The 12,229-nt window shown below is 38.6% G+C and overlaps 1 protein-coding gene across 1 annotated transcript; it reads left to right on the top strand.

Annotated features, from left to right (window-relative positions):
• Positions 1–2,937: 2,937 nt before the first annotated feature.
• Positions 2,938–8,653, top strand: LOC103427300 (FHA domain-containing protein DDL-like). Its single transcript, XM_008365366.4, has 11 exons — positions 2,938–3,426; positions 3,986–4,755; positions 5,214–5,242; positions 5,652–5,718; positions 5,913–5,970; positions 6,252–6,344; positions 7,346–7,460; positions 7,549–7,596; positions 7,687–7,732; positions 7,843–7,913; positions 8,454–8,653. Exons 2-11 carry the CDS (start codon positions 4,018–4,020, stop codon positions 8,491–8,493), a joined length of 1,305 nt encoding a protein of 434 aa, XP_008363588.2. The 5' UTR covers positions 2,938–3,426; positions 3,986–4,017; the 3' UTR covers positions 8,494–8,653.
• Positions 8,654–12,229: the final 3,576 nt, after the last annotated feature.

Here is a 12,229-nt window from a genome sequence, read left to right on the forward strand (position 1 = left end):
TGAAATGATTTGAAGTAAATCGCTTTAAAGATTATTTATTTATTTTTAATATAAGTACGATATTCATTGAAGATTGAGAACACGTACAAACTGAGGATAGGGTGCTTACATTAGGCCTTAACAAAAACCTTGTCAGGGCTTTCAACCCAATCGAAGGAAAAAAGTGTGTTCCGCACCAAATTAACTACTAGAACTATCCTTTAATAATAAATCATAAATTACATCAGGAGGTTTTTCAAACTAAGAAACTGGGTGATCAACAGTTAAACTAAACCTTGCAAGGCGATGAGCCACCTTATTCGTCTCTCTTCGACACATGTGATTTTCCATTGCTTGAAATCTTCCAGGAGCCGCCTTTCATCGAACATATGTCTGTAGTGACCACTGTACGCTGCACCTGCATTTTGAACTATAGAAACCACCAGTAATGCATTCCCTTCCACCTAGACCTGCTCCGTGACCCATCTGCCCAATTGCGGCAACTACCTCTGCATGTAATGCTGATTTGATATCATCCTCCCTGCTCACCTATGGCACCAGAAAACCTCCCTTCGAGTCCCTCACGACCAACCCAAAACCTCCAATTGACTTCTTCTCATCCCAAGCTGCATCAAAAGTGCATTTTATCCATCCAGAAGCTGAAGGCTGCCATTTATATGTTCTTGTCGATGAGTTTGGCGGTTCCACAACATTCCATTTTTTAAATTCCGCTAGCCACGTTTGTGCTTTGATTTGGGTATCCGAAGGAGACATATCAACACCATTCCAAAGAAACTCATTATGTACCTTCCAAATACTCCAAACAAGGACAAGTAGCAGCTCAAAACTATCCTTAGACATATTTTGCGCCATATACTCCAACCAACTTCGAAAGCCCTCCTCAATTCGATGAAACGAACGAATTCCTAAAGGACTTCCAAACCACACCCCAGCCGCTCTAGGACACATTAGTAAAACATGCACACATTAGTAAAGCATGCTCCATTGTCTCAGCATCTTTATCACAAAAACCACAAGTAACCTCCGTAAGTACTCGTCGATTCTTCAAATTCACTTTGGAAGGCAAATATACCCACACCATACACATATCTTCACTTTCCCCGAAATTTTAGCTCGCCACAATGCTTTCCAAAAGAACTTAGTGTTGGCATTAAGCACCTAACGCGTAGGCTCATCACCACCCATTCCTTGGCATGATCTTGCTACAAAGTACGCACTCTTAGTTGTAAATAAACCTTTAGGTTTTTTTGCCCAAATCATAGAATCTGCTGGGCAAAACAAACTCAAAGGAATGATCAAAATCAAATCCGCTTCCTCCTTCAAGAACCAATTGCAAACCAAATTGGAATTCGAATGAATCCCATCATCCTCCACCATTAATGATCTAACCGTAAGCTCTGGATGCACCCCCAACAGTCTTGGGATAAGAACTTTATAAAAATGCTCCCGTGGCAGCCAACTATCCCCCCAAATATGAATTCGTAAACAGTCCCCCACCCTCCATTTCGCACCTCGGCAAATAATTGCCCGAGATGCCACCACACTGCACCAACAATACGAGGAATTAGGCTTAACTAAAGCCTGTAAGAACTCAGTGGTAGGATGGTAACGAGCTTTGAACATTCTTGTAACAAGAGAATTAGGTTGTTGTAGTAATCTCCACCCTTGCTTTGTAAGCAAAGCAAGATTGAACGCATATAAATCCTTAAACCCCAAGCCACTTTCACTTTTTGGTTTACACAACCGTTGCCATTTTACCCAATGTATTCTCCGTCTGCCTACTTCTTTTCCCCATCAAAACTGCGCCACCATTCGGTTTAGCTCATCACAAAAGGATTTTGGCAACAAGAACGTCTACATTGTATATAGTGGCACAACCTGGGCAACCGCTTTTATCAAAATCTCTTTCCCCGTACTACTCAACAAGGATCCACGCCAACCATTGAACTTTTTCCACAAATGGTCTTTAATAAAAGTAAATGTATCTTTCTTAGACCTACCAATGAACACCGATAAGCCAAGATACCAATCGTGGTACTCCACCCGCTCCATCCCTAAACAATCAGCCAACAATTGAGCATCAATCTCCGTGAGATTCTGACTAAACGCAACACAACTCTTGGAAAGATTGACCACTTATTCGGAAGCCCATTCACAAGTACGTAATAATTCCTTTACCTGCAAACACTCTTGCAGAGAACTCCTGGAAAAAATAAAGCTATCATCCGCAAAAAGTAAATGATGGACACTTGGTGCCCCATTACAAACCTGCACCCCCTGAATCCAGCCTTGGGCTTCCCATGAATCAAATAAAGCTGATAATCCCTCCGCACATAAGACAAATAAGAATGGTGACAGCGGGTCGCCTTGACGAATTCCCTGTTTCGAATAAACAAGTCCCACCAGTTCCTCGTTCAGTTTGAATGAATAAGAAACTGTAGACACACACATCATTATCCAGTGTATCCATTCCTCCGCAAAATCCAACCTTTTCATGATTTACTCCAAGAAACTCCATTCAATACGATCATAAGCCTTACTGATGTCTAACTTCAATGCCATCACCCCATTCCACCCATTATTCTTCCTATGCATATAATGTACAATTTCCGAGGCAACCAAACAATTATCAGAAATTAGCCTTTCGGTATAAATGCACCTTGCGAAGGTGAAATAATTTCCGAAAGAAAAACCTTCAGTCGGTTAGTAAGAACTTTGGAGCAAATCTTATAAATCACATTACAAAGACTAATCGGCCTAAGCTAAGTCATTGTGGTTGGATCAATTTTCTTTGGAATCAAGGGGACATGGGTATAATTGATTTTCCTAAGCATATGATCCAATGACAGAATATGCCTTACCCCATCACACACATCTTGGCCAACAGTCTCCCAATGCTTCTGATAAAAACCCGATGACATACCATCAGGTCCTGACGCTTTAGTCGAATGCATTTGAAACAACGCCTCTATAATTTCATCATTTGAAACCGGCCGAATAAGCTCTTGGTTCATCTCTGCTGAGACCTTAGGGGTCACCACCCGCATGATTTCCGCCACATCCATCTCGCCCTGGGAGTCAAACAATTTGGAGAAAAAAAGAAGATTATTATACTCCTTGATTTTATTTTATTTGAAATTCCTTCTTTTGTTATCACTATAATTATTTTTTTTCTGAAGAAAAAAAAGTTTAAAAATATAGAAATTCTTTTGTCACATGGGACCAAAAAAAGTTTAGGGCTTGGGCTTGCACAGTCTCATACTCTCCCAGTCACTTCCGATCCGCCACCGCCTTCTGGTTTAAACTTAATCTTATTCATATTCCTTCCACACTTTACAATCCAGAGCTTTATGCTACCAATTTGCAGCGACAACCACATCGTCGACGAAGCTTCAACCTCGCCATTGCCGCTCTACTCTCTCTCAGGTTAGTAGATTTTTTCCCTTTTCTTTTTTTTCAGTAAAACCTCTGATACCAAAACCCTACCGTTTCTTCTGTTTCAACGTCGGGAAATTCCAAAGCTTCGTTGCCCCAAATCGTATCTTTCCATTTCTGTATTCTGCATATTTGAACTTCTATCGTAAGCTATTGCCGCTGCATCATAACATGCTCCAACGTGCACACCGACTGTTTGATGAATGTCTCTACTAAAAATTTCCAGTCTTGATTTTTGTGTTTTTATAAACGTTTTGCTTTTGCGAACTCTCTGTGTGTTATGCCTGCTGGGAAGTTCTTTTCTTATGTTGCCGTTACAGATGATTTCTGGGGTGGGCTTGTTATTTGAATTTTTCACCATTTGAAAATTGTGTGTAGAATATAATTAATGGTTGATTGTGTATTTATTTATTTAGCATTTCCATTAACAAATATTGGGTGATGAGGATATTGATGCATATTAGACCAGTACATGACCTCGAGCTTTTACAATTTTTTTGTTGTTGCTTTATCTGAATTTTTACTTTGTGTGTCAATTTTTCTTGGATAGGTGAAGAGGCTCATGCATTTGTGAATTGATTAATGGGGCGTAACGTTTCAAATCGTTCAGTATCTCCGGTTGGGTCTCCTCGTAGGAGGAGCCCATATAGGAAGAGTCCATCTCGAACAGAAAGATCACCTGCCCGACATAGGAGATCCAACAGGGGTAGTTCTCCACCAAGGGAGAAACATTCGAGTCACCATAAGTCTCCGAAGCATGCAAGGTCCCCTTCTCCTCTTGCTCACTCTCCTTCTCCCCGGACAAAACGGTTAAGAAGAGCTCAAGCTGGAAGAGAGGCTGAAAGAGTATCTGAAAGGAACAATGGGAAAGGACCTGATAAGGATTTACAGAAGGAAGGGGGTTCAGTGAGAGATGTTGGGAGCGATAGAAAGGAGAGACGATCGGGAAGAGATGATACTGATGGTAAATCTTTAACATCAAGACATGGTACTTCTCCATCAGATCGACAGCGCAGGAGTAGGCATAGATCCTCCTCACCTCAACCTGCTGGTGATACTAGAGGTGTGGAGAAAGTAATTGATAAAGACCATGCAGGGAATCATGGCAGAGGGAGTGATAGAAGTATGCAAAGGGAAAAAGGTTCAGATAGGGAAACTGAGAGTGGCAAAGTGGAGAGAAAGTCAGGAAAAGACAGTGCTGATCACAGGTCTTCAAGATCAAGACATGGGCGGTCTACTTCTCCATTAGATCGGCACCACCAGAACAGACATAGTTCTCATTCACCTCAACATGCTGCCAATACCAGAATTCGTGATGAGGTGTCTGGTGATATCCACACCTTCAACTTCTCAAGCCCCCCTCCCCCATAATTTTATTCCGTCTTGAAGATTTTTACTTCTTAAATTTCATTTTTTTAGTTTACTTCTTAAATTTCACTGATGACTTTGGAAAGCATTTTTACATCATTATAGATTGGCAGAGGTTATTTTGCATAGGTTTACTTTTCAGTAACTTACATTTCAATTTAAAACAGTTATGTTATTCTCTTTTTTTCACCCACCTATTCACTCGTGCCAGTATGTTTTAAGACTTTTTTTAAATGAAGCAGAGCACAGAAAATTAGTCAGTAATCATTAATTATTTTAGTTTCACAAAATAATCATTAATTATTTTAGCATTCATTGTGCAATGATATCCTGTGATGCTTATAAGTGACTTCTCTTTCGGTTTGCATTGATTCTTATCTAAAGTATCTAACCAAAGGTAATTTCTTCAGGTGCCAAATTCAAGAGGAGCTGAGCAAGGGTGAGTTGATCTGTTAAAACTTTTTGTTTTCTGTTTATTGCACTTTGGTATTTTTAATCATTCTATTTATTAGTTTTGGTGAATGAGAGGAGATAAAGGTGAATGAAGCAATATATTCTTAATTAACAAGAGTAAACCTTCATGATGTAGTAAAAGTAAGAAAACATGTTAATTTTTTAATAATAAATAAGATATAAGTGTCAATGGAAGAAATATGAAGCCAATTTTTGTTAATTTAACAGAATAAACCTTCATGTATGTTAACTTTTTAGGCTAGATTCACTTGAACAGAGGTTCTACACTTTTGGACTAAGTTGATTCAATTTTTTTCAAAGTCTGAGTGCTCACGTTTTAATGTCAATAACCCTGGGTGTAGATTTTGATGACTGTTGGTTGCTTTCTTGGGCAGGGATGATGAGAATGATGCAGTAGCGATGATGAAGGCTGCAGAGGAGGCCTTGGAAGCAAAGCAAAAGGTAAGTAATGCATAGATAACATTCTTTCTTGATTCATAACTATCATCTACTTTTTGTTATTCATGCTGATATTTTCAGCTACCGGGTGCAAGCTGTGATAGATAACCTTGCTTCATTTATTTCCAAGTATCATTTTAGTGCATATTATTCTTTTTGCAGTTGTACTTACCTTTCATTCCTTTTACTATATACAGCAAAAACCTTCTTTTGAGCTGTCTGGGAAGCTTGCTGCAGAAACCAATAGAGTCAATGGTGAGATCTCCATTTCTGAGTACAAGCGGATCACAATAGGAAACTAAATAACAACCAATCACTTAAATGGGGAAGCCATATGTCACAGTGAGAAACTGAATGGCTATCTCTTACATAACTAGGATGTTAAATATTCTTATTACTTATATCCTAAATTACAAATATTTGTCTTCTCTAAAAAAATTCGCATAGAAATTGTAGAGATTTTGCATTTCTATTTGTTTGTTATTATAACAAATAAAACGAAAATGATCTTTTTCATGTGGTTATTACTTTGTCAGGTGTAACACTATTATTCACCGAGCCTCCAGAAGCACGAAAACCTAACGTGAGATGGAGACTTTATGTTTTCAAGGGTGGTGAAGTTTTGAAAGGTAAATTATCTACTTGTTCTTGTGCCTTTTTTGCGACCTTCATGCGCTTCGTTAACAGTGACACACTTAGAGGTTGAATGACTAGTGATAATGAGGGAGCTGTTAAGTACTGACGGGTTTCTTCTGTATAAATGTAAAATGCTTCTAAAGACCTCATGTCATGTGTGATTAAAGTGCCTTTTTTTGTGTGGAGGCAAAATACCTTATTTGAATTCAAGTTTCAAAAATAGTTAAACACCAAAGGTTGAAGAGCTACTGGCTGAAGATTCTCTGATTTTCTTAAGACCCGGGCTGCAAACCCACAATGAGGCATCAATCTTCATTTTTTATTTAAGTGACCATAGGCTTGTAGGGAGAACTAGTTCTATGTGAAGAAGGATAAGTGCTTGTGCTGAAGAGGAGGTAGGCCTTTTGTGTTCTTAAGATCCATGTAGTAACTTCTATCACACACTTAACCTCTCCAGATAACATTGTTTATTCAGACTAGCAGACTGTAGTAATTCTTTTCCTTTTCTCGTAATGGAAACATCTCCTTAAAAGTTCCAATCAGTGATTGGCTTGGGTGCAATGGTGTGAGTAATAAATATTGGACAGTTTAAGAAATATTTGATTGTTTAAGACTTTTCGTTCAAATATAATATATTGCAAGTTTTGCACACAAATAAATGGTTGTTGTACATTGTGGTGTTTACTACTACTGGAAATTTATTTTAGATTTTGAGGCATTTGCTCTAGTTTTCTTCCCAAAAGAGAAAAATATAAAACTATGTAATATAGTAATATACTGATAACTGTTTTTGTTGTTGCTTTAGGTTCTTATTGCACTTAGTTTAATTTTGTGTTTAAACTTTATTGACTTTGTATTACTGAGTAGACCAGTTAAGTTCCATTGCTTAGGTGAGCATATTGTTGTGTAGTGATTACCATTCCCAAGCTGGGCTTTTCCATTTTCTTTTCGTGATGACTTAGTTTTGGTGATTTTCCATATATATGATTTCCAGACCCCCTTTACATACATCGTCAAAGCTGTTACCTATTTGGGAGGGAAAGAAGGGTAGCAGACGTCCCTACAGATCACCCATCCTGCAGCAAGCAACATGCTGTTATACAATACCGGTAGATCTAGAATTTTGTAGTTCTATTTTTGCTATATAGATTCTTGGTTAGCAACTAGTATCTTATTCTATTTTACTTGTCATACCAGGCAAGTAGAAAAGGAGCAACCTGATGGTATGTTATCAAAGGAAGTAAGGTAAGACAAAGTTACCTTGCGGTTAATTCCATTAATTTGAGAGTGAATTTTTCAAATCTCATATCTAACTTCTTGCGTGCACAACTGTAGGCCGTACTTGATGGACCTCGGAAGCACAAATAAAACTTTTCTTAATGTAAGTGGCTCATTAGATTTGTTGGTTTTTGCATTTGTGTTGTGTAGAGTAAAGCTTGGTTTTACTGTATTTGCAGGAACTTGGTTTTAACATTTACTTTGTTGTTGCAGGAAAATGCAATCGAACCTCAACGATATTATGAACTTATGGAAAAGGATACAATCAGATTTGGTAATAGTAGGTACGTCACTAATCAATTATCTAACTTGAGCTTTGTGATGCTTAGATTGTTGTCCCCCTGAAAATACTCATCTTTTTTATAATGCTTTCTTCCTTTCCGATTACTGTAGTGATCTTGCAGGTGAATACCTGAATTGAATTTGTTTGATTTAGAAGGTTACTATATTTGGATTACGTTGAAACAATAGTTCTCATGTTCATGTAGTTTCTAGGACTAGAAGTGTAAGTAATTGGAATCAATTGAAGAATGACATGCATGGAAACAAACTAGAGCTTTAGAAAGCCTGGAACATATGAACAATCAAATATCACCCCTACGTGTTTGTAACTGCAATCAGCTCCAAGTGATTCATATTTCCTGGTCGACTTTATTTTCAAGTTTGAAAGATGATTTCCTTGGTTAGGTTGGTTGATTGGGAAAACTTCTGTATATCTCTTCAAATTTGTTCATCCGTTCTGATGATTTGCAGTCAATTCTGTACTGTTGCTAATATTTATGTCGCATATTTTGACACCGTCCTCATAATTTGGTTTTTTGCAGCCGGGAGTATGTTCTGCTGCACGAAAACTCAATGGATTGATGGGTACAATTTGGCGGCGCACGTACCTTTCTAGCATGTGGAATGTGTAATGTACGGACCTCTTTTAGTTTTTGGCAAATCAGAATGTATGGAAGTGAGTTGATTTTACGAATACCATCAAAGTTTTCTGAATGTTATTTAAGGATGTTACTAGATAGAATGCGCGGTATGTTGCCTCAGTCTTAGAGTATACTAAAGGGGGACCGAAGTACAGATTGTTTTTTTTCATTTTTCGATTACGATAGAAGTGCAAAGTGGAAATTTGTTTGAAGACCGTAACCATTGAGGCCGGAAATCGAGGGAAGCGCGAAAATCACTTTATCTTTTGTAGTAATGCCGATATGAGAGGCATATGCATTTCTAATTTTCTATGGTTGGTACTTGGTAGTATGTGGATAAGACCAAATGGATGCTCCCCTCTTATTATTTTTGGTTAAATTTCCCAATATATACTTGAAACGAATCCAAAGTAACCTTTTTTATTGTTTATCAAGACATAAATTTCATTCTTTGTATTTGGTCTCAATAAGCTAATAAATCTCACAGCCTAAAGGCATATTTGTCGGTTTGCCCTTCGAACTTGGTAGCACTCACCTACTAACCACAACTGCCGTTTCGACCGTTCGCCTATAAAAGGCACTAAAGGCCAAAGCAAACTGGAAAAAAAATGAAACGCAGAAAAAGCAGCAGAGAACCAACAAAAAGGAAGAGAGGAGTACGGAGGGGTTCACGGCAGAAGGAAAAAAGGGAAAGCAAGGAAGACACGGCAAAGGGAGCAAAAGTTCTAGGTATAAATTTATTGTTTATAATTTGTTCTTCGTCTTGGTGTTGGTTCAGCTTTTTGCAGAGGAAAAGAAAGAAGACTTGGCTCTTCTTATTTTCACCAAAGCAAAGAAAAAGGTGAAAGTCCACCATCGCAGCCATCAGAAGCAAAGCACGGCTACTGCAGCAATCACTACGGCCAGTGTTAACCTCCCCAGGGACAATGCAACACTCCACACTTGCAGCCGCGGCGAAGCAACATTGGGTATCAAGCATGCAGTAAGGGACAACGAAGACGATGCCAAAGAAACAGTTGCAGAAGGAGAGAAGGCAGCGGAACACGAAGCCAAAGATGCGGTTGGCGAGCAGAGAAGAAAGAGAGACGCTCACCGCTCCCTGCTGCTGTCGACTCCCAAAGCCTTCAGAAAATGCGGAAGACATCCGAAGGCAAGAAAGCCGAGAATTTGAGGAAAGAAAAAGTCCCCCGGTCCAAAATCGTCTCTGCCACCGTGTTGGTCAAAAAGCAGGGAATTGAAATGGCATTCATCGCATCAAAATCGTCTCTGCCACCGTTTCGGTCAAAAAGCAGGGAATTGAAATGGCATTCATCGCATTGAAGCAAATACAAGCTGCAGCGGAAGTGGCTCTAAAGTTGCATTTTGAAACAGATTGCAGAAGCTCAAAAGCTGTTTCTGCAGCCATACCCGACGGCCGTGCAGTACTATTCGAGACTTTGGAAAATTCAAGTCTTCAAAGAGGAGACAGGAAAGCACAGAGGAGATTGACGGTAAAAGTATACAAAGAGGGACAAAAGCGTTGCAGAAATTGCTGAGGCATCAAAAGCTCCAATGGCTCAAAGTTCTAACCCGCATGAGCTAAAATTGCACTAGGCATTAAAAGCTCCAAGTGACTCGAAGTCCTCGCCTACAAGAGCCTAAACTACATAAAACATCAAATGCTCCTTGCCTGCACGAGTTGAAACTGCACAAGACATCAAACTCCAACAAATACATGAACTACGCGTGACTTGATCCCTCAATAAGGGTATGTAGGCAATCTAGGGCTCTACCTAGGTGCAGTCACAAAATCAAAATCAAACACCCAAATCCCTAAATTACGATTTATTCATATTAGAATCAAAGGGTTTTTCCTTTTTGACGGAGGATTGTAGTTAATAGACGCATAGTTTAGAATGAGTTGAACTCAAATTAATAAAATCCTCTTCGGAAAAATGAACGAGGGGGAAATTGTATCGAGTGAATTATTTGTTTACATATTATGTACAATTTTTGCTCAACAATGTGAATACATAATACATCCAACGTGCACAAAACATATTTTGGTAATCTTACAATTTGGTGGGTAATTGAATGAAAAAAATCCGAACTTTTAGGTAAATCCCTTTACTCTACCGATAAATTTTTCAGTTTCTGAGAAACACAATTGAATACATCATGTATCAATATAATTTAGTTGAATTTTTTTTTTAATTTTCAATCATTTTTATTGTTATTAGTATACTAAACCGTATCAGGCAACTCTGAAAAATCTCTTGACTCGGCCTAACCTTTTACCTTTGTCCCCAGGAGGTTAGAAAAGTCGTTAGAAACTCTACTCCAAACAACAACAACAAAACTTTTTCCCACTAAGTAGGGTTGGCTATATGAACCCTAGAACGCTATTGCGCTCGGTCATCTGCCACTTCTTCCGTTAGATCTAAGTATTCTAAGTCTTTTCTTAAAGTCTATTCCAAAGTCTTCTTAGGTCTCCATCTACCCCTTCGGCCCTAAACATTTGTCCCGTAATCACATCTTCTAACCGAAGCATCAGTAGGCCTTCGTTTCACATGTCCAAACCACCGTAACCGATTTTCTCTCATCTTTTCTTCAATTTCAGCTACTCATATTTTATCTCAGATATCTTCATTCCTAATCTTATCCTTCCTCGTGTGCCCACACATCCAACGAAGCATTCTTATCTCTGCTACACCCATTTTATGTATGTGTTGATACTTCACCGCCCAATATTTCGTGCCATAAAGTATTGTCGGCCTTATTGCTATCCTATAAAATTTTTCCTTGAGCTTATGTGGCATACGACGGTCACACAACACCCCAGATGCACTTTTCCACTTCATCCATCCAACTTGTATTATATGGTTGAGGTCTTCATCCAACGTTTTTTTGCAAGATGAATCCTAGGTAGCGAAAACGGTCGCTCTTTGGCACTTCCTGATCTTCAATCCTCATCCTAACTCAATTAAGCCTCCGTTTGCATTAAACTTGCACTCCATATACTTTGTCTTTGACCGACTTAGGTGAAGACCTTTAGATTTCAACACTTCTCTCCAAAGGTTAAGTTTCGCATTTACTCATTCCTAAGTTTCATCTATCAACACTATATCGTCTGCGAAAAGCATACACCAATAAATATCATCTTAAATATGTCTCGTTAACTTATCCATTACCAAAGCAAAAAGGTAAGGACTTAAAGATGAGCTTTGATGTAACCCTACAGTTTTGGAGAAGCCTTCGGTTTGTCCTTCGTGAGTTCTTAGGGCAATCTTTGCTTCATCATACATATCTTTTATAGCTTGGATATATGCTACTCGTACTCTTTTCTTCTCTAAAATCCTTTAGAGAATGTCTCTTAGGACCCTATCATATGCCTTTTCCAAATCTATAAAGACCATGTACAATTCTTTTTTTTATATCTCTATATATTTCCATCAATCTTTGTAAAAGATATATTGCCTCCATAGTTAAGCGTCCTGTCATGAACTCGAATTGGTTGTCCGAGACCCATGTCTCTTGCCTCAGTCTATGCTCAATTACTCTCTCTCAGAGCTATGACTCATTCACTTAATCCACCTATAGTTCATGCAATTTTGTACGTCACCCTTATTCTTGCAGATAGGCACCAATGTGCTATTTTGCCACTCATTTGGCATCTTCTTCGTTTTCAAAATCCTGTT

Source organism: Malus domestica, chromosome 03 (assembly GCF_042453785.1).
Source record: "Malus domestica chromosome 03, GDT2T_hap1".
In the NCBI taxonomy this organism is placed as follows: Eukaryota; Viridiplantae; Streptophyta; class Magnoliopsida; order Rosales; family Rosaceae; genus Malus; species Malus domestica.

Excerpts from the sequence above, each read along its gene's own strand:
- LOC103427300 (XM_008365366.4), top strand. The coding sequence starts at position 4,018 with ATGGGGCGTAACGTTTCAAATCGTTCAGTATCTCCGGTTGGGTCTCCT. Across the intron at positions 7,461-7,548 it reads CATGCTGTTATACAATACCG|GCAAGTAGAAAAGGAGCAAC; the intron begins GTAGATCTAGAA and ends TTGTCATACCAG. Across the intron at positions 7,597-7,686 it reads ATGTTATCAAAGGAAGTAAG|GCCGTACTTGATGGACCTCG; the intron begins GTAAGACAAAGT and ends GCACAACTGTAG.